This window comes from Triticum urartu, chromosome 1A (assembly GCF_056163025.1).
Source record: "Triticum urartu cultivar PI428250 chromosome 1A, HENAU_Tu73, whole genome shotgun sequence".
In the NCBI taxonomy this organism is placed as follows: domain Eukaryota; kingdom Viridiplantae; phylum Streptophyta; class Magnoliopsida; order Poales; family Poaceae; genus Triticum; species Triticum urartu.
This window is the reverse complement of record NC_141873.1, coordinates 47542838-47568697: the sequence shown is the minus strand read 5'-3', so window position 1 is coordinate 47568697 and position 25860 is coordinate 47542838. Positions and strand designations below refer to the sequence as shown.

The window sequence follows — 25860 nt, the reverse complement described above, 5'->3', positions numbered from 1 at the left end:
ATCCATCGCCACAGTAACACGAGAGCTCCCCAATGCTACAACCTCTATGGCTACAACAACAGATCTCACAGTACTGGGCTGGCCCAGCTGGAGGCTCTCTGCAAATCGCACATAGCAGCTCCCCCAGCCGAAAGTCAGACGCAACGCCGCCCCCCAGAACCCTCGCCGCCGCCGCCGCCACCGCCACCGCCGACTATGACGTCCGTGCGCAGCGCCGCCGGGGTTGCGCTGCCGCCGATCCGGCTGGCGGTGGAGCGGGCGCGCCAGGAGGCGCTCCGGCGCGAGCTGGACGGGTGCCAGCTCCTCGCGGGCATCTGGTGCCACGGCTTCACGGTGGCGCAGCTCCGCAGCATCCGCGCCTCGCTCCCCTCCACGGCGCGGCTGCTGGTCGCCAAGAACTCGGACCTCGCGGCGGCGGTCGAGGGCACGCGCTGGGAGTCGCTCCGCCCCTGCGCCCGCGGCATGAACGCCTGGCTCTTCGTGCGCTCCGACGAGATCCCGCCGGCGCTCCGCCCCTACCGCGACTTCCAGAAGGAGTGGCGCCTCCAGCTCAACGACTTCACCGGCGCCGTCTACGAGGGCCGCCTCTACGGCCCCGACGACTTCGCGCAGCTCGAGGCCATGCCCACCAGGGTGCAGTCCTACCAGTACCTCCTCGGGTGCCTCCAGATGCCCGCCGTCTCCGTCCTCGCCGCCCTCCGCGCGCGCCAGGAGGCCATGGCGCAGGCCGAGAAGCCGCCCGCCGAGGAGGCGGCTCCTGCTCCGGCGCCGGAGAAGTGATCCCTCCATCGACGCCGAGGTTCCGCAGTTATCACACCTGCAGCTCCTTTCTCTTTTGCAGATTTTGAATTCAGTGTTAGTAGAGAACACCCACAAAACCATCATAAGGATGCATTGCCCATATGTATCATCAGTTCATGAACTGACTTTTGAATGGGAAGAAGAAATGTGATTTGCTAGATCTTTCACTAGTGCCGAATCGCTCGTGTACTAGACAAAATCAGAAAGAAGCTTAGGATGATGATGTATATTCTTGCTTTGGTTGCTTGTTCCTTGTTGGAGTAGAGGAGGGGGCAGAATGAAAAAGAGAACCTATCAGCATATACTAGCTATATGGTACAATAGATTCCCCAGATAGATGGCACAAGCTATCAGCATTGTTAGCGAAGTTAGATTTTTGTGCAGACCGATGAACTCATGGAGTATCATTAACCCAAGACATCACCTAAGAAAAGACAACAAAAGACATGAACTCCAGCCAGGGATTTTTTTTTGGCAGCTATGCATTCCCCAGAAAAAGGGAAGTTGTGCAGCTGACAACACATGCACATCCCCAGAGGGACTTTTTTTTCCTGATAAACTAACGTTGGAATACCATAAGCATCATTACTTCATTGCGCAAGCGCAACTTGTATCAGTTATCACATCATTTCAGTTCGATCAATAGATGATGGCCTGGGTGCGTTGTAAAGTTTGGTTTCCCCTTGCTGATCTTTCACCTAGGTTATGCTCTTTGTCTAATTATAAGTTAGAGAACTTCACCAGGTCAATGTCAGTCAATGGTGATACATCATGTTCCTGCATTCTAAAACTAAATTCAGAACAATGTTCAACAGGTGTTGTGTTAGACATGCTGAATTAGCTATTAAGCTATATGTATATATAAGATTAAGAACAATATGAGCTCACATCACTTGTGAGTTGTGCGCCAGCTTCACCAAACAATTTGAACTGGCATGGTTTCTTATCTTACATCATTACTCATTATTAACTACAGCTGAGTACGCCTAGTTTTTTTAGGACAAAACAGTAGGTGGTTAACATACTTCACATTTCAATTAATTAAAAAATAGTTTACATGAAACATACATGCAGATAATTACAAGCAAATACTCCCTCCGTCCCCAAATATAAGTCTTTTTAGAGATTCCAATAAGTGACTACATAAGGAGCAAAATGAGTGAATGTACACTCTAAAATATGTCTACATACATCCGTATGTTGTAGTCCATTTGAAATGTCTAAAAAGACTTATATTTAGGAACGGAGGGAGTACATAGATTTAGAAGAACCGGGCAACCCATTCTACAAAGCTAGCATAAGAAGCTCTCTGAACGCGACAAAGGACCATTTTCCAACTCATACTTAAAAAATTTCCTGCATCTGTAGAGGCGGGTTTTTGTTGTTGAAGATGTAATCATTTCTGGTGATCCAGATGCTCCAGGCAACCAATATGATTAGTTCCATGAAAAGAAGTAACAGCCAGAGAGTTCTTCAAGCGTAAGATCTTATCCTGAAGACTGCCAGTTAACTGAATATGAGGGCATAGCTAGCTCCAGCAACATTGTGCAAACGGGGCATAACTGAATAATGGTGTGCACAACAAGTAGCAGTTCTTCTGATAATCCTCCTTCCGATTAATATGCAGACATGCCATTCTTTTAATAACCTGTCGTGGTAGCAGCTGAGTAGGGAGGCAAGAGAAGCAAATCCTTCGGCTCTAAGAATTCTCTGCAGCCGTTTTTACTCACGGCCCATGGAAAACTTGAAGCACCATTATTGTGTTGACTGATTTTTCTCTCCTGTTTGAATGTCCAGCGTACTTGCATGCTTATTGCTGGTCTGTTCAGTCTTGGAATGCCGTAATCATCATTACTTTGTTGCAACATGTATTATCAGTTATCACATTGTTTCAGTTCGATTGAGCTTGGGTGCGTTGTAGTGTTTGTTTTTCCGTTCATGATCATTTTTATCACCTAGGTTATGTACTTGTGATGTGTTTATTTTATTTTATTTTCAATTATTTTGGAGGAATTTACCAGGCCAGTGCCACATACTGGAGTTTACTGAAAGAGGCAGAGAGTTGAGCGGTCAATGGAGATACTTGTTCCGTGTCACTCACTCTAAAACTAAATTCAACCCAGTGCTCATCAGGTAATGTGGTGGCCATGCAGAATTATCCATTAAGCCATATATCTACTTATAAGAGATGAGGAACATTATGAGGCCACATCAGTTACAGCTGATTACAACGAGTCGCAACACTCCAGCGACTCCAGAAGCCAGCTGCTCTGATTGAGAAAAAAACATCTTTAAGAAGGAAACAATTGCAGCCCGACGGTTCAACCTGTCAAATTGCGTTGTTTGCAAATCTGCAGTATTCATAAACTTGAACCTAGAGCAAAAGACTCGAACTGCATACATACAAAATGATTTGTTCAACTTGTTGTTTTGATGGCGAGGAAGCCTGGTTTTCTGTCGGTCTCTCTCCCTCAAAGCAGCTTTGGTTCTGCTTTCAACGTTGCTCTGAGTTTCTCAACGCTGGCTAGCTAGCGACGACGACGACGAGCTTCCTCCGGTATCAGTATACAGCATGATACACCCTTGCAAATCACTCTAGTGCATAATCACAAGGAACCCTTGAATTGGAAACGTATGGTCAAGAAAAAGAATTTCATGCTTGAGAATACTCTAGCAGATCTCTGAATTCTTACGATCACCCCTAGATATTGCCATGGAATGCACTGTTTCATGGCGAGCCCGTTGAGGTTTCCAGGAGCAAGAGCAAATCGCAACATCACATTTAATTTAATTAATTAATCCATACATTTGGTCACATAAAACACATGATTACTTGCTACATTCGTACTACAAGTTCTCTGAAACCCCTACCTCTCAGAGCAGCAAATACAATAAGTGAAGGTTCACACATCGAAAGTTGCATATCTTACTTGAAGATGCACTTCGACTTTGGAATGGGAATAAATGTGATGCACAATAAAGGTTCATACATGTTGCTAAAACTCAACTCCGCAAACCAAGTTACACCATACGTGATCGATTCAATGTGAGAAGGCGCGCCACAACGTCTGTCATTGATGGCCTTTGATCCACATCAAGGTTGAGACATCCCACAGCAATCCCTGCTAGTGTGTCAAGAAGCTCCAAATTTCCTGTGGTTGCAATTTCCTTATCAAACAACTCGGTTGCTTTCTTCTTCTCTTTGTGGCACTCGAGGAAACTCGTCACCAAGCTGTTGTTGTCAGAATGAGTGGCCTTCTTCCTGCTAATGACCTCTAAGATGACAACCCCGAAACTGTAGACATCACTTTTTTCAGTCAATAGGCCTGTTTGTAGGTATACTGGGTCCATATAAGTCATGTCACCAATGACATTTGCAGTGTGTTCCTTGTCTATTGCAATCAACCTTCATATGCCAAAGTCAGAGATCTTTGGCACAAAGCTGTCATCCAAAAGTATATTTGCTGGTTTAACATCACCGTGCAGGATTTTGGTATGGGCCTGTGAATGCATATAAGCTAGACCATGTGCTGATTCTGCAACAATGCTTAGACGCACATCCAAGTTGAGAGGCTCCTTGTTGTCAACCCTGTGAAGAATGTCATGCAAACTTCCTTTGGAAATGAACTCGTACACTAGCATGGGGGTATCCACTTCTAGGCAACAACCTATGAGCCTAACAATGTTCTTGTGGATGACTTGGGATTGGATGATGACTTCATTTGCAAATTGCTTGTTCTCCAGCACATTACCACTAATTGGTTTCTTTACTGCGACTAGTATGTCATCAACAACCCCCTTGTAAACTTCACCAAAGCCACCTTTTCCAATTAAATTGCTAATCTTTAAAACTGGCTTGAGCTCCTCCTTTTTGAAAAGCTTTATAACTAAGACCACCATTTTTCTCATAGAACTCTTTGGTCTTCCGCTTCTCTTTCCAAATAATAATGACAAATGCCGTAAATGCGATGACAAGTGCACCACCTATTGTACCTATATGAACAACGAAGCAAACGTAACTAACTAAAAAATTTCTGATTATTATTCCGTCAACAAAAGATAGCAAGTTAACATTTGAGTTTACTCCCCACTTAGAAGCACTGCAAATATTAATAACAAGGGTTGCAAGATACTGAAACTGAACATACACCGTGTCTCATATCCTATACGATAGTGTTACCAGGTGGCCGAAGTTCTTTCAGATATATTTTCACATGCTTTTCAAGTCCCGAACAATAATCATCACCCCACTCAAAAACGTCCTACACATAACCCTTCCACTCAGGTAGGTAACTCTACAGGGGGCTGAACTATAGTATATATCGTACAAAATACTAAAATATACATAACAGGACTATATTTATAGAGAGACAGGATAGCGAAACTGATACATACTGAGATGTAGTAAGTCGTCTGAGGTTACCTATGCAAATCTGTGCAGCAAGTGGGAACTTTGGAGTACAGCGTTGAGTTTTCGGGTCATCGCTCCCATAACCTGGACCACAGGTGCATTGGTAAGATCCTTCGGTGTCCCTGCATACACCTTTGCAAGGATACTTTGCTGGATCCGCACATTCATCTATGTCTGTATTGTGCAAATTCATATAATAATCGCTACATTAGGACATTGATCAATAAAGAAAGTCATAGTTGTACGAAGCAAAGCGTCGGTCTTACTGCTGCAGCCGTTGACAAGGTAGGCGTTGCCCTGGTAGCCTTTGGAGCACCTGCAGTTGTAACCAGGCCCATTGGTGGCGTTGACACAGTCGCTGTGATTGCTGACGCAGGCGTACTCCGTCGTCGTGGCCTTGGCCGCTTCAGCGCACGATAATGAGGTGGAGTCGTCATCGCCGCGAATGGCCCAGTCCAGCCACACCGGTGAGGTCCGGTTTGTGTCCCTGAGGAGGTCAGAGCGCCGAAAGGTGTAGTTGGTCCTGTCGACGAGGAAGGCGTAGTCGCATGGGCTGAAGTCCATCATGCCGGTGTGGTCGTACACACGGAAATAGAAGTAGTTGTGAGTGAGCCCCGGCGGGATGTCGACGTGGCAACACCCGACACTGGCGCAGAGGCCATCCTGCGCGGTCGCCGAGTAGTTGCAGAAGGTCATGCACCCCATGTAGTAGGAGTATTCGTCGACGTCGCGCGTGGTTCTGACGCTCCCAATGTTGCCCATGGTGTTGCAGCCTAGGATGACGAGCATGTTGTGCGTGTTGGACAGGCGGTACACACCATGCTTGTTCATCTCCGTCTCACCATGGCTGCTGGCCTCCACCTTGTCTGGGCTGCTTGTGTTGTAGCACTGCCACCCAACAGGGAGCATCACCAACGACTCTGCAGGATCCCCCGACAGGTGTACCACGTGAATGGACGTGCCGGCAAGCACAGGGCTGTTGTTGATGCACTCTATCTCAAAGCCCTTGCGGAAGCAGCTGCTGCCGATGCCGAAGGGGTAGGGGATGTCCACGCCACCGCAGCTCGTCACGCAGCCACGAGTCACGACGAGGTTCTTGGTCGCCTCCGTGGTGGCTGCCGCTGCCACCAGGAGCACCGCAGGCAGCAAGAATGCCGTCGACATTGCCTGTGCAACAGAAGTCACTGCTTTATATGGAACCATAGATGGGAATATGGAACTTGCACACAAAATGCTAGCAAACCGAAGAACAAAGCAATATATAGTAGACGCCAAAGTAAATCATCAAGGTGCACACTGACCTTGGGAGGCCCGCTTATGCCAGCAGCATCCCACATTCTAGTTAATTTTGTGTGATAACGATTTCTTCAAAGTGTGCAATCTCTTGTTCTCTGATCTGCTCCAGTGTCTACGAACAATTTCTTAATGTGTGCGTAACACAGATTGGTTGTATATAATCATCTTTAGATAACTTTGTATCACCTTTAAATGCTTTTAACTACATTAAAACATTGTTCTTTGCATCATTTCACTTCATAAAAAAATGTTCATTTCCATTAAAAACATGTGCCAAATATATGATTTGTGCTATATGTCATAACAAAACCCAATAAACCGTGCCGAATCAGGACTGAAACATCATCGAGCACCCATGGGCATTTGGGACTTTTTCTACCAACTACATGTCCCGCAGCCATACTAAGGCCTACTTATTTTCGGCTCGAGGAGACGGCTTAAGCTTAACTGCCCACTGAATAGCAGTGGAAAAAAGCAGCTAAACAAATGCAGTCATTCTTTTTGTTTTCTGTCGTTTGAGCTTATGGTCTAGGTTGTCTGATGAAAAGTCTATAATACGGTATCCCTGGACTATTATTGTGTTCTGACTAGCTGATATTGTGTTACTATTTCCTACTGTTTTCCCATGGATATGAGCAAGAAAACAATTTCCAAAATACCACTAGATCTACTTGTGTCATGTTTAATTAGCACAGATGTCACTACACGGTCTACCTACGCAAGAATAGCACTATAAACTCTAGAAGTTACTCATTGTAAAATTGCACTGCAAAGTTTATAAGTTACCCATTGTTAAGTTGCACAACGCCTAATCATACAAGAAACATACAATTACAGAATTACTCAGTAGCACACAACCTAATTCTTCAACAATATGTCTGAACATTGCATTAATTTCTTCAGACATTAGTGTGTCAAGCATATATGCATCATTGTCTCTAACCATACATCCATGAAGTAGATCTGCAAGTGCATTACTACTGTTGAATACTACAACCTGCAAATCTAAAATGCACATTAGCCTTTGTTGGAAGTCAATCTTTAATTGCTAGCTTTTCTCTGTGTATAAATGATTGCAGAATGCCTAATCATCCACGAAACATACAATTCCTCGGGAGCAGACTACCTAACTCTTCAGCAATATATCTGAACACTTCATGCTGATTTTTTCAGACATTAGTGTGCCAAGCATATACGTACACATCATTGTTTCCCTAACCATGCATCCATGAAGAAAACCTAAGCTACAAGCTGCAAATCTACAAATGCACACTAGCCTTTTCTTGAAATCAACCTTTAATTCTCTGTTCCTCTATGTGTCCATATGAGATTGCAGAGGACTGACCGCAGAATGGAAGTAACATCCTCAAAAACATCGTCTAAAATGCATATATGCAACACAAGCCGCTAATTGCAAGGACGTCGAGCGCCACGTTCGTGCGCACGGTGAAGGTGCTGCACGGAGCGCCACCTCGTCGCCGTCCGCGCTGGAGCCGGCCGGCGCGGAGCGAGCTACTGGAAGCAGGAAGACCGAGCTGATGCCGGTTGAGCACCATGGAGGGAGGTGCAGCATTGATAGCGAGAGGGAGATCAGGTCGAGCTGGTGCCAGTGGCGGGGGGAGGCAGCGCGGGGAGGACGACGGCGCCGGAGACGACCCGATCTGCTCCAGCGGGTCGGCGGCTGGAAAAAAAAGGAAGGCTCGGGCCGGGAGGTGGCTCGATGGGTGGCCACGTACGAATTTAGGTGGGCTGCGAACGGCCCAGTCCCAGTAAACCGTTCTCTCCTCTCTCTTCTCTCTCTCTCTCTCTCTCTCTCTCTATATATATATATATGTAGTCTTTCTTTTTTCGAATTCTTCTCTCTATAGTCTACGTTCATATGAAAACAAAAATAAAGTTTCTCAAAAAAATGAAAACAAAAATACAGTGCTACGTTTCCCTAAAAAAATATAGTGCTACGTAGGATGAAATGCTGAGGGCAATCTAGGCTGTGGATGGTCATGAATGGTGGCATGATGAAATTAATAGCGCAAATACCTTATCACGCAGCTTACACAATACAAAACAACGTAACTAAAGCAGCCTCCAATCTTAAGCAGACCAATGGAACAAACGAAGCAAGATCCAACAATCACCGCGCGATGTATAAGAAAAAGAATGGACATTCTGAACTGCGCGTGAGGACACTGCACCACGGTGAAATACTAGCTAGCTAGTGAAGTCACGGAGGCCATAAAAACAGATCCAGACTTCTTCTTTGTGTGCTGTGTTTAAAACACCCCGAGCCCAAACCCCGAAGACACGAGACGAACCTCGAACGCCCTCCAACGAAGTAGTACCTCGAAACAAAAATGGGGATGAAGAAGGAAAGGAGACGCACAGCAAACCTCAGATCGCAACCAGCAGAGCTCGCCGCCGGGGACGGGGAGACGACGGCGCGCGCCGGTCAACGCCAAAGTCTCGCGCGGGGTTGCCTCTTGGGTCGGTCGAGCTCACTCTGCGTCCCTCTCTGTAGCTAGCGGAGAAGAAATAAAGTTCGAAGTACCCCGCTATCCTTGGGTGCACTTACTCCGGCCTGCCCGATGTAAATGAGCCTGCCTCACCACTTCCGTCTAGTGTGAACGCGCCTGACCGTGGGTTTGATCGAGTATGTGTATGTGCTGCTCTCTCTCGGACCGCCCTGCCCTGTGCACTGTGGCCTATGGCACGTAGGTGCACGGTCAACCACATTGATTATCACACGCCAAAATGTTTTTTTAAGATCAAAAAACATTAACCAAAATTAAGCCAGAGTACAGGATCCAGAACGTTAGAGATTACTACATAACAGGTCCAAGTCATTCACACACAAAAACATTACGGGTCCAAGCAAAATGCTACTACTCCGTAATTACGTGCAGCCGTGCAGGTGCCCGGTTTCCTTCCGAACGCGTCATTATTCGGGTATACGGAAATGATACACCATTTTTACTGGGTTTTTTTGAGTGGGTTGAAATGCTACACCAGACCCTCGCCATGCACACTAACAACTTGGGCTGAAGCCGGTCTGTGAACACATGCACTCAGATACATTAGTTTTCAAAAATTATTTTTTCATTTGATTTTTTTCTTCTAAAATGCCATTTTCATATTTTGAAAATAAAAATCCCTATTTTTTAGAGGGGAAGATTTCAAACTTGCCATGTGTATTTTTATCATAGGTAGCATTGCAAGTTTTAGGTCTTTCCGGAATGCCCCCATGGCAAGTTTTTTGGGAAATTTTATCACGCAGTCATAACATTTTTTGGAATTTTTTTTTACTTTCTCACATGGCATTTGTTTTATTAAGAGTGTGTCATTTTAATAATTAGTAAAATGGCATTTGTACTATCAAGGGGATGTGAGTTTTATGATAAAGAGCATGCCATTTTTTTATTAATAACATGTAGTTTTTATTATTAGGAGCATTCCTGTTTTATTATAATAATCAGGATGGTAAAATTATTCAGAGCATGGAATTTTTATTATTGTTGACAGTTTTATTAATAAGAGGATGTCATTTTAATTTTTATTGGCATGTCATGCTTACTTATCATAGTAAATTTATAAATTGGAGAAATGACAATTTTATAAAGTAGCAGGGCAATCTTCATATTACAGAGCATCGCATTTATGAATTTATGTTTCTATGTTTTTTGTAAGAAAATGCTAATTTTTTATTTATTCATGACATTTTTTTACCTAGAGGATGACAGTTTTAAAGTTTAAGATGGCAATTTTATTTTTCCAGATCACACTTCCATTTTTTTTAATAATACTCATTTTTTTGGCAACTTAAAATGCATTGTATTTTTGTATGTTCTTAATTATACCATGGCAAATTCATGTGCCTTTTTCACAATTAACATGCAAATTTGCCTAATCTGAAGTTTTACTTTTTCAACATGGCAAATTTTCCTGTTGCTTTTTAAGATGGCAAAAGTTTGTTTTCCCTTTTGCTTCATGTTCAAGTCCATGGCCATGGATAGTGAATTTGTGGTGTACCGTTTGCTTCATGTGAGCTGCTTTTTTGTGGCTGGGTTAGACACTTGGGTTCCAATTCTTAAACATGGCGCCTCTTCTAATTTCTCTGGCGCCAAGTACTATTGTTATCTTACTAGTTTAAGTAGCGAGAACAGTGAAAGTGGAGCTAAACTCTCTGGCGCCAAGTACTTTCTGGTGTTTGGATTGCTTTTTTGCTTTATGTTTGCATTAATTGTACACTTGAATCGAAGCAGCACCACATCTGCTAGTAGCTTAAATGAGGGGAGGAAGGGGGTTTGTGCAAAATTTGTTAATTTGTCTTGAAATACCTAGATGCACACTTTCTAGCGGACGGAGGGAGTACTCGTTAATGGCCGTCATTGCTGGGGCGGCAGGCAGCACGACCCAGTCATAGGCTCGTAGCTCCAAAATCCCCGAGGGAACCGCCGTTCCTGTCGGCCATCGATGTCGATGCTCTATTAGGGATGACCTGGGCACCAAGTCCGTTCCCCCAGCAGGGTCTGATCCGGTGGCGAACCCCGCACCTAGGCCAAGGTAGCCTCCTGGTATGTAGTACTACTGCCACCTTGCATGTTCTTTGGATGAGAGCACTTTCTTGACTATTTTTTCTTTTTTCTTGTGTCGTGAGTAACTAAACGACTTGTATTCCCCGAGATGAAAGAGCTTCGGAGGTTAATTTGGCTGAAAATCATCTCAAGGTATCTTTGCCGGGAAGAGTGACATGTTAGATAAGTTCAGCCTTCCTAATCGGGCCTTCGCGTCCTCCCGACTAGAGGCAACCTGAAGAAATGACGCGTGGTGAGGTATATCTCCATCAAACTCAAGGACATACAAGAGGCATCGAGGGAGCAACCCATCAATAAAGAGCAAACTATAGAGATGATATTGGCCGTAGGTCTTTAATCCTGTTTGGGTTCTTAACCTTTGGTGTATGAGCACAACTACTGTATCATTCCAACTTGATGGAATCTCACCACCATTCAACACGGCGAGGACCTCGTCTACAATCTTGTCCCCCATAAAGTGCCAGTGCTTCTTATAGATAATGGACGGCATCCCGTCCGGTCCCGAGGCCTTGAGATCCCCGATATGATCAAGAGCGGCCTTGATTTCTTCTCGGGAAAATTCAGCATTAAGCATATCCTGCATGGCGGTAGTGACCCTTGGCTCCACTTTCTCAATAAGGTCAGCCAAATTGGAACCACTATGTGAGGTGAAGAGTTCCTGAAAAAAGAGAGCAGACATAGTCAGATAAACCCTCTCCTTCCTTCACCATGGATCCATCCTCCCTCTTCAACTCCTTCACTCTATTAGCCTTCTTCCTCGCTGATGCATAGGCCATAAAATATCGAGTACTCCTATTCCCGTCCTTGATCCAGGTTATGTGGGTACGTTGCTTCGCCTTGATGTTCTTCTTATCCTCCAAGTCGCGCACCACTCCCCGCAGTCTTGCTTCCTCCCTAACTTTATATTCAGAGACTTGATCCTTCATACGCCTTTCAAGGTCAGATCGAGCCTTTTTGAGCCGCCCCTCCAACTCTCCTACAACTTCTTTATGCCATCTCTTCACTCTACCCGCCACCTTGCCCATAGCACCTACTACTCCTCCCTCTCCTGCTACCCAACTTTCTTGTTGGAATATTCGCTCCCTTGCCAAAATTTCCCGTCAAAATATTCTGCTCCTGGTTGCATGCCAAAATTCGGCGAGCGGAATGACATGTTTCTCTTCGCTGTACACTGTCGTTGCCACCTGATTGTCCATGAGAACGAAGAACCGCGACGCCCCGATCACATATATACATGTGGGTAGCCTTCTCCATCTGTTGTCATCCCAAATTTGGTCCATGATTTTATGTGTATTTATCTGCATTTCACTTTCATCACTTCTTGCACTTTTTATATATTCTTGCACATGGTGGTTACTGAAAAAAAGCAAGTATATTTATTTGCCACTTGTATTGCTACACTATGATGTCTATTTCACATAAAATAATGGAGAACAAGATGAAATACTTGTATTGGCGCGGATTGAGAGTTGACGTTGAATTCGGACATGGACGAAGATGCGTGAATTACATGAAGCTATAGCTATTACGCAACCACTTACATAACAAAGTGTTCTGCCGCTCTCCAAACTTATAGAAGCCGTCAACTCGGTGTCTTATGTGTTCGGGCTCCACACAAATGTTGTTCTCCTTGTTGCACCGCTTAGATGTATTTTCCCGCTAAAATATTTCGAATCCGATTCCGGGTCTAAAGTTCAAATGAAAATAAAAACCTCAACCTAACGTAGTCGCGACTCGCACAACTATTGTGTGGATTAGTTGGATTTTCTATAGAAATATTTTTGGTCCCGCTAAATTTCATGCTAAAATAACTATATTTTGGACCGGAACCGTGAATATCACGGTCCACTACCACTCTCGTGCTTAAAATCTAGTGTGGCGAGATGTGACCCCCTTCTCATGCCCAGACCAAACCAACCTACTCTCTCTTTGTTTGATTTGGGTGGGCGACTAGGATCGCTTCATGAGGGGGTCAATTTGTGTGAGGTCGCGACAAACGAATGAGCGAGCGGCGATCCATAGTAGTAGTCACTTGTAGTTCCCGACAAGCAGCAAAAGCATCAATCCATGGGATATGCGATCCATTCTGAGCGGGAGGTCAAGATAAGTTGTAGAGGAGATGAATCCGTGGGAGGCACGATTCACCGGTCATAAATCAGTGAATAATATATACTATTATCACAGATTAGCCTTGATGACAACCAACCAACGAATCGACACCTCCTATGATATGTTGCGGGCCATGAAGAGGACGGAAGTTTTTATGATCAAGATGCAAGTGAGATGGACCGGTGTAATCTTTATAATTTAGTCAAAGGATAATCCCTTCTCCCTCATGTTGTTTCTAAATATGTTATTTTTAGTCAATTATTTTTGAACCTCTAATTTAAAGACTGTTTTTTGCGGGAAAAAAACTATTGTTGCTCATGTAAGAAAAAATAATTAATAATATATGTTTGTGTACATCACTCGTTGTAGAGGCTGAGGTTCTCTCCCTCTTTTAAAAAAAGTGTAAGAAAGCCCTTTATCTTCATTGCATCGTATAAATTTCCATTGTTATCACCATTATTGAATGCCATGTTAACTAAGTATCATAGCAGTTTCTAATATATTTTTCCCATGTTGTTGATTAGTCATACAACATTGAGAGGTGGGGTAAAGGAGAAGACACGTATATCCGTCTCATGATAACAACCCCAGAATGTCACTCAAGATTATACGTAACCAGAAAAGCAAAAGACAGGGTAGGCAACATCCAAGGAGCAAACTAACAAACAAACGTTCAAGTAATCAGTTGGCGATAGCATTATGTAGGTCTGTGTTTCTCAACGTACAAGCTATCTTAATTAACTTATCAATTTGTATTGTTTTTCGCTTAAGTTTTTTGGCTTCAATTTCGACAGCAACACGTGGGGTTTCATCTAGTTATTCAGAAATTTGGTCACATAAACCACACAGTTAATTACTTGCTACAATACTGCAAAATTTCAAAAACTCAGGATGGCCTCCTCTACTTCTCACAACAGCAAATACAGAAAAATCACACCTCAATAGTTACCTATCTTACCGGGAGATGCACTCTGACTTTGGAATGGAAAGAAGTGTGATGCATGATTAATATTCATACGTGTTAAAACTCAACCCAGAGACCAAGTTACAACACACGGGATCTATTAAATGTGAGAAGACGCGTCACGACATCTGTCATTGATGGTCTTTGATCCACATCCAGGTTAAGACATTCCACAGCAATACCTGCCAGAGTGTCAAGAAGCTCCAAATCTCCTGCTACGACAATTTCCTTATCAAACAACTCAGTTGCTTTCTTCCCTTCTTTATGACACTCAAGGAAACTCGTCACTAAGCTGTTATTGTCGGAATGAGTGGCCTTCTTCCTGCTAATGACCTCTAAGATGACAACCCCAAAACTGTAGACATCACTTTTTTCAGTCAGTCGACCTGTTTGCAGGTATACTGGATCCATATAAGTCATGTCACCAATGACATTTGCAGTGTGTTCCTTATCTATTGCAATCAACCTCGATATGCCAAAGTCTGAGATCTTTGGCACAAAGTTGTCATCCAAAAGTATATTGGCTGGTTTAACATTACCGTGCAAGATTTTGGTATGGGCTTGGGAATGCATATAAGCTAGACCATGTGCCGATTCCACAACAATGCTTAGGCACACATCCAAGTTGAGCGGCTCCCTCTTGTCAGACTCGTGAAGAATGTCATGCAAGCTTCCTTTGGAAATGAACTCGTACACTAGCATGGGGGTATCCACTTCTAGGCAACAACCTATAAGCTTAACAATGTTCTTGTGGATGACTTGAGACTGTATGATGACTTCATTTGCAAATTGCTTGTTCTCCAGCACATTACCACTAATTGGTTTCTTTACTGCAACTAGTATGTTATCAACAACCCCCTTGTAAACTTCACCAAAGCCACCTTTTCCAATTAAATTGCTACTTTTCAAAATTGGCTTGAGCTCCTCCTTTTTGAAAAGCTTTATAACTTTAGCTTTCTCCAAGGTAAGACCACCATTTTTCTCATAAAACTCTCTGGTCTTCCGCTTCTCTTTTCGAATAATAATAATGAATGCCACAAATGCGATGACAAGTGTACCACCTATTACACCTATATATGGACAAATAAGCAAACCTAAATATTTTAATGAAAAATATCCTGATTATTGTTCTGCTAACAAATTCAGTAAGTTCATTTTTAAAGTTTACACATTGCTTTGAGTAACTGTATATATTTAACTTAAAGAAAAGTAAGATACTGAATTGAATGTACTCGCATCTCAGAGCCTACATGATACTATAAGATTGTGGCCCTCGGTGGGGAATTGTTTGTTCATCGGCAAATTTTAACATGGTCCCTCTTAAAACTGCTCTTGTTCATCAGTTGACTCGAACTTTGTTAAGTCAGGTCACTTGTAGATCTCAAACAATACTCATCACTCCCCTCACATCTACCCACTCATTCAGCTAGCTAGATAACTCTAGGAGGGACTAAACTATAACAAAATATTACCTCCATCCCAAAATTCTTGTCTTAGATTTGTCTAGATAGGAATGTATAAAACGTGTCTAGATACATACTAAGACAAGAATTTTGGGACAAGGGGAGTACATATAATAAGAGCTGCATATAAAGATTACTTAATTTGTGTTGTCTATTTTAAGTGAACGTAGATAAATTAAATATTTGCGGAACTGATAATTAGCAAAATCAAAAGATTCAAAGTAGTTTGCCTGAGGTTACCTATGGAAATCTGTGCAACAAGTGGGAACTTTGGAGCGCAGGGTCCAGTTCTTGGGTCATCGCTCTCATAACCTGGATGACAGGTGCATTGGTAAGATCCTTGAGTGTCCTTGCAGATACCGTAGCAAGGATACTTTGCTGGATGTGCACATTCATCTATATCTGTGTTGCGCAAATTCACAAAAATAGTCATTAGGGCATCGATCGACCTCCTTAAACCATATTTCTAATAACAACGGTGTCTTAGAAAACATGCAGTCAGACTTCTATTTTGAGCACTGATTAACAAGAAAAAAAAAGATCTTCATATGTATTGGCCGGAAACTACACCATCAAATTTGTCAAGAAAAATACTAGTTTCATATTTGATCTGTTCGTACATATTTCAATCAAAGATTGACGGTCAAAGTTACTAAATGCTAAGTAAAAAATGTCACCATGTTAGCACAGTATAAAACAGAGGGTGTACAACTACAGCGTACTAGTAGGAGCAGTACTACCGGTTTTCTCTTTCAGTTTTAGACAAAATCCAGCAAGCAACCGAAATCAATTTCGGTTTGCATTTCGTTCAGAGGGCCGAACTACTCTATTGGATTCAATTAAATATTTGAAAAAATGGAAAATATTTAAATTCCTGTATACTACTGAAATAATTTGGTGGAAAGGTAAATATTTCAGGGACTACTGAGATTACCGAAATTCAACGAATTTCATAGAATCTCACAGAAAGTACTCCTACTTACTGGTGCATCCGTCGGCAAGGTAGGCGTTGCCCTCGTAGCCTTCGGAGCACTTGCAGTTGTAGCCAGGCCCATTGGTGGAATCCACGCAGTCGCTGTACGCGCTGACGCAGGCATACTGACCCGTCTTGGGCGCCTGCGTGCACGACAACACGTCGCCGGCGGTGATATCGACGGAACCGTTGCCGCGGATGGCCCAGTCGAGCCACACGGGCGAGGTCCGGTTGGTGTCCATGCGGAGGTCGGAGCGGCGGAAGGTGTAGTTGTTCCTGTCGACGAGGAAGGCGTAGTCGCAGGGGCTGTAGTCCATCATGGTGGAGTGGTTGTAGGCGCGGAACTTGAAGTAGTTGCCGGTGAGGCCCGGCGGGATGTCGAGGCGGCAGCAGCCGACGCCGGCGCAGAGGCCGTCCTGCGCGCTGGCCGAGTTGTTGCAGAAGGACATGCACCCGGTGTAGTAGGTGTAGGCGTCGGTGCCGCCCTGCGTCTTCCCGCTGGCGGTGTAGGCGAAGGTGTTACAGCCGAGGACGACGAGCATGTTGTGCGTGTTGGAGATGCGGTACACGCCGTCCTTGTTCATCTCCGTCTCGGCGTAGCTGAAATCCGAAGCTTCGCTGGGGCTGGAGGCGTTAAAGCACATCCATCCAATGGGGAGCATCACCAGCGACTCGGCCCGGTCCGACGACAGGCGCATCACCCGGATGGACGTGCCGGCGAGCACAGCGTGGCTGCTGTTGATGCACTCGATCTCGAAGCCCTTGCGGAAGCAGCCGCCGCCGATGCCGAAAGGGTAGGGGATGTCCACGCCGCCGCAGCTCGTCGCGCAGCCATGGGTCACGACGAGGCTCCCTGTCGCCTCGTTGGTGGCTGCCGCTGCCGCCAGGAGCAGGGCGGTCAGCAAGAATGCCGTCGGCATTGATATATTGTACCAGCTCCTGTGCAACATAGCTCACTAGCTGCTCTATATATACAGGAACCGTCGATGGTTATTAGTTAATTCTTCGCTTGGTTGCAATTCAAAATTGTATTGGGACGGCAGAGAGGTGGAAAAAAAGGATGGCCAAACTGCGGCCTTTGTCCGCTTCGCAAACAGACCATCAAATCTGTTGGTCGGACTATGAGAAATGATGAAGAGGTGCTCAACCTCGACTACATCGGCACTTCATCATTAATTATCAACACTTCATTATTAATTGATGAGCTCTTTATTAAGGATTGGTGGATCAATATGTCAAGCACCAATAGGCCGAACCAGAAAGTGTTAGCCAGTTAGCCTCCCCTACCATGCTAACTTGTTGGACCATTTGATGTGAGAGAAATGTTAGGATCTTCCGCCACAAGTCTACCCACTTGTCCATCCTACAATCAAACATTCAAAGCGAAGGCAAGTTTTAGGTCATTGTGGGCGCAAACCATTTGGGCTGTATTATACCGGGAGAGTAGCGGCCATGTAACCTTCTCGTGGCTTTTGTAAAAGCAACTCTAGACTCCTTAACTAATAGATGAGGTGAATCTTTTGCCTTTGTTTCGGAGCTCTTTTATGGTACCCACAAGTTAATATGAGCCATTCATTTTCTCTAATCTGATGGATACATTTGTTTGGTACTCCAATATGGAAACCTGGGAGTACCACAGCCAAAAGTTGAGGAGTACCTTGATTTCAAGGGTAAATTGGTAATTAACGTGGTATAACGTGAGGGTGGTATTTAATTCCCCACTAATTACGGGATGAGATCAACATCCATAGCGGATCAGCCGGAAATCTCGCCCTGGAATCACACGTAGCGATGCATCAGGAAGATTTGTTAGCATCTTCCAACTATGAAGGAGAGACGCATAAAATTTAATAATTGCAACTGCAAGATTGAAGAACTCCAACGATGCAACTGGCTGATGGCCTGGCAAGTACTGAGATAAGGCATGCGTCTGAGAGGCCTTGTCAGCGACTAAAGTTAGCACAGGCGGCGGTAGATGCATGCAATGGGCCGTGTGGGAAGGACACAGCCATGGCTGTGCACGGTAACTCGATCAGGGAGGCGTCAGTGACTTCTCAACCAGCCAATCGGCAGGGAATTAGATCAAAAATTAAATAAACATTACCCAAACTACCCTTTTAAACCAAGGGTTGGATTTAACCCGTACTTCCACCCCTACCTAAGGAGTACCATGGTACCGTAAAAAACCTCTTGTTTCGACCTACCACTGGATGCCCTTGTGACCATCCTTGATAAGGCGAGGGCGGCTGGTCACCTACGAGGGGTGATGTAGGGTAGGAACCCTATAGACCGATCTTTCACGAAAGGAGCGGATCCGCGATGAACACGAGGGGAAAACGAGGGAAACACAAGAGGAAACACGAGAGAATTCACTCACCTGAAAAGAATAGATCACACATGCGCTAGATCGATGAACACAAAGGTGAGATACAAGATCCAAAGTCAACAAGGGACGATACAAGAGGTAACCGGTTCTTCTCCGTGAGGAGGTCTTGAATCCACGGGGGGATCTTCCCTTAGAAAGGGGGCTTGAATCCAATGGGATCTTCTCCGAAGAGGCCGCAGTCTCTCACACGGAGGAGATCTGATATGGATGAGCGTAGCTCTATCTCTAAGTATGAGCTAAACCAACGCTAACCCTAACTAGGAGGAGGTGGAGGAGTATATATAGTCTAGGCGAATGAAAGGGTAAGTGGCTTCGGCCCAACACACGGGTGGGCGCACAGGCGTCGGACGTCCGACAGGTACTGGACGTCTGGTGGCTCATGAGGGTCCGGTCGTCCGGTGCATGTCGGACGTCCGGCGTTTTGGCTCTGAATAGGTGGTGTCGGACGTCCGGTCGGCGTCGGTCGTCCGGGCGCTGGAGAGAGTCGGACGTCCGGTGTCTGGCGGTCGTCCGGGCGTTGGGAGTCGTCGGACGTCCGGTGGCTCCGGTCGTCCGTAGATTCGGCTCGGGTCCTCAGGGGCCGGACGTCCGGGCTGGGCCGGTCATCCGGTGGCTGTAGCTTCGCGCAGCTTCTTCTCTTGGTCCTTGTACTTGGCGTCCTCGCTAGCTGTTCCGTTGGATGTGGTGACTTCATGGATTTCCTCCAAGTACCTGATCATGCATAGAACACACGTTGGAGGTAGTAGCCATATCTCACATGTAGAAAGTGATGGTTCGGAGAGGAGCGAGTTCACCTTGTGTCCAATGGCGTATGTTCGAGGTCTCGTCATATGTCCACTTGGGGTTTGGAGAGTAGTCGGAGTGTACATGGGGATGAACGTAGGATGCTCCGCATCATCTCCCCTCCCTTGGGAAAGATCCGACCTCGGATCGTGATCCTCATCACCATGGAAACGGTAGTCGTGGACGGACATGTAGTTGGACGGAGTGGAAGACGTTGCGCAATCCAAGTACTCCAAGGTGTCGCTGGAGTGGTATACATGCAAAAAGAGCAAACACAAACGACACTCGGAAATACAATGGTTAGAGCACACAAAGTGTCCATCATGTAAGAATGAGTCTGTGCAACAAGATTGATCATAACAAGGTGCATGAAGCTTTATCCAAAAGATATGGAAATGTATGCACAACATTCATGGTAGCAAAAGCAAGAATATGATGAATGCAACCACGGTGCAAAATGATGTCATAGTGAGACGGTTTATCAAAAGCATGAATATGGTAATGGATGCTCAATGTGATGTGATCATGCAATTGATGGTAGGCAATAAGATCATGATGTATGAATATGCCATCATGGTATATCACAACAAATTTGCTAATGAAATGCACAAGCTCATATATCATGGATGACATGGGAATACAAGATGCAACAAGGCAATCATGATGTGAGTCAATCCATGCATAAGATGCAAATTTGTCATGTGTATGATATGTTCATCGAGCATGACATGTGTGAACACAATCAACAAATATGGAGGTGTTGGTATACCAATCCTCGATGTTGTGGCATGAGTGGAGGTTCGCAGGTGCATCCAATAAATCCGAGCGCTCCTCAACTTGAAGGTCCATGGGTCCCATCTCCAATGTCGGTCCTCCATCCAATAGATGTAACATGTAGACAAGAAGAAGGAAACAACAATGAAAGAGTGACCCATCAAATATGCATATTTGAGGATGGCTCAAAGGGAAGGAGTTCACCTTTAGGAGATTCTCACAAATGTTGGTGTTGCACATCGTGTATGCCTCCACATGACCAAATTGTGTCATGACGGCATCGCCTTGTGAATCCTTCAACATGAAAGAACACGACAAACACTCGGAAAAACAAATTAGGTTAGCGGAAAACCTATCATTCGTGCGGTAAAATACCCAACAAGTGGATGCATCATGCTCATCATAAGAAAGGACAAGGGAGCATTTCATAGTATGGAGGCATATGACGCGAGAATAACCAAATACAATAGGCGTAATCAAGCAAGCATGCATCACAATTAAGGTGTCCAAGTCTCCACGATCAATAAGCATAGATGCAACAATTGGAGGCAAGCGACAATGAACAAAATATATCATGTGAGAGGCATGAATATATACGTCATCAACCCAAGAAAGCAAGTAAGAATGGAACATGGGTGATGCGACAAAGCAAGCAATCATGTGAATCAAGGCAAGCAAGCTAGTAGTGCGAAGATGCAACGTACTAGAAGGAATCATGTCAAGTATGTCATGTGTGCAAATAGGGGTCATGAATAATGCACAAGACATTTCACAAGCATAAAGGCAAGATGTGAGCAAAATAGCATCAATAGCATGGGGCACATGATAAACATGGCAATAGCAACAAGGATCTCCACCAAGCATGCAAATACACATAGGAGTAGCATAATGGTGAATCATGGGTAGATGCAAGCAAGGGTCACAATTGCATGGCAAAGGCATAGGAGTAAAAATAACATGCAAAGTGAACACGGGAAAATGAGCATAAGGTGACAAGTGGTAAATAGCCCATAGCCGTGTGAGAGACAAGTAAAAGAGATGCGCGTAGTCCTTGCGCAAAAGGAATGGTGGGAATGAAAGTCCACGGGATCCCAAGTCATCATTGCTCTCAAGAGCTCATTTCGTCAACTCATGGGATTGAGAAGTTGACGAGTATACGTGAGTACCTACACAAAACAAAGACAAAGGGAAAATTGTGTGTGCGTGGTAGATATACACATCATCCATCATGATGCGCACGTACTTTTGTTGGTTAGCACAAAATATCCAATGCTCGAATAAATGAGATGCGTGATATAGAAACATGTCATCCATCATGATAGGTTTGTTGTTATGTATAGCATAATGGAGACTCAAAGTGTGTAATGCATCACAAGAAATATGTAGAGCATTGTTATTCATGGAATGCATACGGTGCAAACAATTATGACAACATCCAAAACAAAGCATATTTGGTACAATGTGATCATGGCATGGCATAGTAGATGAATTGCGCAAATCATGTAAAGGAAGCATGGCAATATCATCACATGAAAAACAAAAGCCAATGACCATCATCTCGTCATCTATACCATAAGTGCAAATGGGATTTATTGTAATGGGGCATGCATAGTCACTATGTTGAGATTGGGATAATGCAATATGGGATATCTCACTCATAGCATATGACAAGGTTAATGGATTGTCAAACATGATGTGACCAATAGAATTTTCACATGATATCCTATGGAGCATAGCATCACAACTAGGCAAATCAACATGCTCATCATCATATTTATCATAAATTGGTAAGTCATGACATGAAGAAGTCGCACTAGCATGAAGCATGGGTATAGGTGTGTCAACATCATGCAAGCAATCATTCGTAAAATAGTCCACTAGTGGGACAAGAGAAGCACCATCACCTATGTTACCTTTGTAGCATCGCTCATGTGTTGTAGGTGAGGTGTCGAAGACCGAGTCGTGGTCATCTTCATCTTGATGGAACCATGTGGGGGGTGCATCATCGTCCACCATGGCCATCGTTGTCTCCATTGGAGGCATGTACTCGTCGAGGATAGGCATGTCGTCATGTAGGAGACCTAGCACCAAAGAAGAAAACATACTAGGAGTAGAGGTTAAGTCGTTAGAAATCAAAGTGGCCTCACATGCCGTGTCAACTACCTCACTCACTAAGTGTTGTGGCTCACTCACTCCCTCTCGGTTGCTCTCACTCATATGGTTGGTGGAGTCACTCAAATGGCACTCAACCTCACATAGGATGTGTGGCATGCTCTCAAGTGTGGGGCTAGTGGTGGTCACACTCATCCTCTCATAGGAAATGCTCTCAATGTCACGTGTGGTGGAGTCACTCATGTCACTCATGTGGTGGTGGCTCTCCTCACATGGCAATTGGGGCATCTCGTCACAGGTCGTTGTCGGAGAGATGTTGGTGCAAATGTCTCCATGCTCAATCATGTCGTGGTCGTAGCCGTGGATGAACGCCGAAGATGGCACATCATCACTCTCCTCGAAGACCAAAGATAAGGTCTCATGAGCGGTCTCGTAGCTTGACTCAGAGTTTGAGTCCAATATGGGCGCCGTCTTCATGTTGTTGAAGAGGTTCGTGCTCGTCGCCGTGGTCGAAGGGGATGGCCCAAGGTCGACCTTCTTGTTGCCGTCTTGTTGTAGGAGGCCCAAATGATGTGGCACCTCGTAGCTCGTCTCCATGACCGAAGGGAAGTTCCCATGCTCGGCCATCTTCCTTGGGGGGCTTCCGAAGATGGAAGTGTCGCCCTCGCTTGTAGGTAGTCGCCTTGGACTTGATGAAGTCGATGTAGGCGTACACGTGGGAAGTAGGCGAAGATGCCGTACGTCCAAAGGCGAAGATGCCTTGAGAACACTTGGCGAATATGCCGAAGTGGTTGATGTAGCCATAGCGCCGTCTTTGTGGTGGTCGTCTCGCGGTCTTCTTTTGTGCTCATGAAGCTTCGACTTGGCGTGAGGTAGTGCTTGTTGGGACTTGTGCACTTGCGCTTGTGGAGCATCTTCATGATGATGATTTCGTTGTCGTGCTTGAGCACGTAGTAGATGTCGTTCGTCGTCGTCGTGCACATGATGCTTGGAGGTGAATTGCCCTTCATGACGATGTGTATCACGAACGTGATGGTGGTCGCCTTGGAGATGTGGACGTGGACGACTTGCGCTTGCATCGCTTGGGCGCTCCGAAGACTTGTGGCATGAATGTCGCCGCCTTGAGGATGATGAAGGGGAAGAAGACTTGATCAAGGCTCTAATCTCCTCCATCCTTGCATCTTGCTCCTCTTTATGTGCGGAAAGCTTCTTGTCGATGTAGTCCCTTTTCCTTGCTTCGGAGTGACGAATGTCGATGGAGATGTTCTTGATATGCTCTCGCAATCTTGATTGTGCGCCTTGCATTTGTCGTTGTAGATCGAAGATTGACACTTTGGTGATGTAGTTGTTCACGCCGTCGTTGTTGTGGAAGACCGGAGATGAAATGCCTTACCGATCCATCACTCCAAGAGAAAAGTGTGAGTGGTAGAAAGAGAAGAACGAATACCAAATGTACCTTGACCGAAGTTGAAAGTGGATCAATGATCACTCCAATGTGGGCAAGGAAATAGCACAATTGGTACCAATTCTTGTCGGTTTCTCACACCTATACAAGTAAGGCTTATGGTGGAGCTTGGTGAGGATAGTGGCACAAAAATTTGATGTAAAATGTTAGCAAGAGTCAATAATGTTGAAAGAGATTCACAAATTCGCAAGTGAAACAAGTAGACCAATAGCAATATGTGACACACGGAAACACACACACGGATAGATAAGAGGATGTCATTTTAATTTTTATTGGCATGTCATGCTTACTTATCATAGTAAATTTATAAATTGGAGAAATGACAATTTTATAAAGTAGCAGGGCAATCTTCATACTACAGAGCATCGCATTTATGAATTTATGTTTCTATGTTTTTTTGTAAGAAAATGCTAATTTTTTATTTATTCACGACATTTTTTTACCTAGAGGATGGCAGTTTTAAAGTTTAAGATGGCAATTTTATTTTTCCAGATCACACTTCCATTTTTTTTAATAATACTCATTTTTTTGGCAACTTAAAATGCATTGTATTTTTGTATGTTCTTAATTATACCATGGCAAATTCATGTGCCCTTTTCACAATTAACATGCAAATTTGCCTAATCTGAAGTTTTACTTTTTCAACATGGCAAATTTTCCTGTTGCTTTTTAAGATGGCAAAAGTTTGTTTTCCCATTTGCTTCATGTTCAAGTCCATGGCCATGGATAGTGAATTTGTGGTGTACCGTTTGCTTCATGTGAGCTGCTTTTTTGTGGCTGGGTTAGACACTTGGGTTCCAATTCTTAAACATGGCGCCTCTTCTAATTTCTCTGGCGCCAAGTACTATTGTTATCTTACTAGTTTAAGTAGCGAGAACAGTGAAAGTGGAGCTAAACTCTCTGGCGCCAAGTACTTTCTGGTGTTTGGATTGCTTTTTTGCTTTATGTTTGCATTAATTGTACACTTGAATCGAAGCAGCACCACATCTGCCAGTAGCTTAAATGAGGGGAGGAAGGGGGTTTGTGCAAAATTTGTTAATTTGTCTTGAAATACCTAGATGCACACTTTCTAGCGGACGGAGGGAGTACTCGTTAATGGCCGTCATTGCTGGGGCGGCAGGCAGCACGACCCAGTCATAGGCTCGTAGCTCCAAAATCCCCGAGGGAACCGCCGTTCCTGTCGGCCATCGATGTCGATGCTCTATTAGGGATGACCTAGGCACCAAGTCCGTTCCCCCGGCAGGGTCTGATCCGGTGGCGAACCCCGCACCTAGGCCAAGGTAGCCTCCTGGTATGTAGTACTACTGCCACCTTGCATGTTCTTTGGATGAGAGCACTTTCTTGATTATTTTTTCTTTTTTCTTGTGTCGTGAGTAACTAAACGACTTGTATTCCCCGAGATGAAAGAGCTTCGGAGGTTAATTTGGCTGAAAATCATCTCAAGGTATCTTTGCCGGGAAGAGTGACATGTTAGATAAGTTCAGCCTTCCTAATCGGCTAGTCTCGATAGGCAAGTGACGCAAAATGGGCTAGGGGGTTATCAATGCAATTGCAAGGGGAATGTACAATGGAGGGGTACCACGATACCGAGATGATATGGAGGTTACCGTCCGTGTCGATGATGAGTTGCGGTGATCTTGATGGAGATACCAAGATGATGGAGACTCGTCCCTAAGTAGCCGAAACACCTTAGGAAACGGAAAAACCGCGAACTCAAAATCTCAAACGTTAAAT

General features: G+C 44.6%; 2 protein-coding genes and 1 pseudogene across 3 annotated transcripts; 1 reads left to right on the top strand and 2 right to left on the bottom strand.

Moving 5' to 3' along the window:
* Window positions 1-180: 180 nt before the first annotated feature.
* On the top strand, window positions 181-959 carry LOC125545491 (large ribosomal subunit protein uL10c). Its single transcript, XM_048709448.2, has one exon. It carries the CDS (start codon window positions 196-198, stop codon window positions 778-780), a length of 585 nt encoding a protein of 194 aa, XP_048565405.1. The 5' UTR covers window positions 181-195; the 3' UTR covers window positions 781-959.
* Window positions 960-3561: 2602 nt separating this feature from the next.
* Window positions 3562-8256, bottom strand: LOC147989872 (wall-associated receptor kinase 2-like; annotated as a pseudogene). The gene is made up of 4 exons (XR_015618143.1): window positions 7854-8256; window positions 5479-6379; window positions 5225-5386; window positions 3562-4794 (listed from the first exon to the last, which is right to left on the bottom strand). The product of XR_015618143.1 is annotated as a wall-associated receptor kinase 2-like (transcript).
* A 5995-nt stretch (window positions 8257-14251) lies between these two features.
* On the bottom strand, window positions 14252-17526 carry LOC125532673 (wall-associated receptor kinase 2-like). The gene is made up of 3 exons (XM_087546337.1): window positions 16617-17526; window positions 15874-16035; window positions 14252-15240 (listed from the first exon to the last, which is right to left on the bottom strand). Exons 1-3 carry the CDS (start codon window positions 17524-17526, stop codon window positions 14252-14254), a joined length of 2061 nt encoding a protein of 686 aa, XP_087402463.1.
* Between the last annotated feature and the right edge of the window lie 8334 nt (window positions 17527-25860).

Bases quoted from the DNA above. Each gene is read 5' to 3' on its own strand.
- LOC125545491 (XM_048709448.2), top strand. From the start codon at position 196: ATGACGTCCGTGCGCAGCGCCGCCGGGGTTGCGCTGCCGCCGATCCGG.
- LOC125532673 (XM_087546337.1), bottom strand. From the start codon at position 17,526: ATGCCGACGGCATTCTTGCTGACCGCCCTGCTCCTGGCGGCAGCGGCA. The intron at 16,036-16,616 runs GTAAGTAGGAGT...TGCGCAACACAG, and splicing joins CCTTGCCGACGGATGCACCA to ATATAGATGAATGTGCACAT. The intron at 15,241-15,873 runs GTAACCTCAGGC...GTCCATATATAG, and splicing joins TGTTGCACAGATTTCCATAG to GTGTAATAGGTGGTACACTT.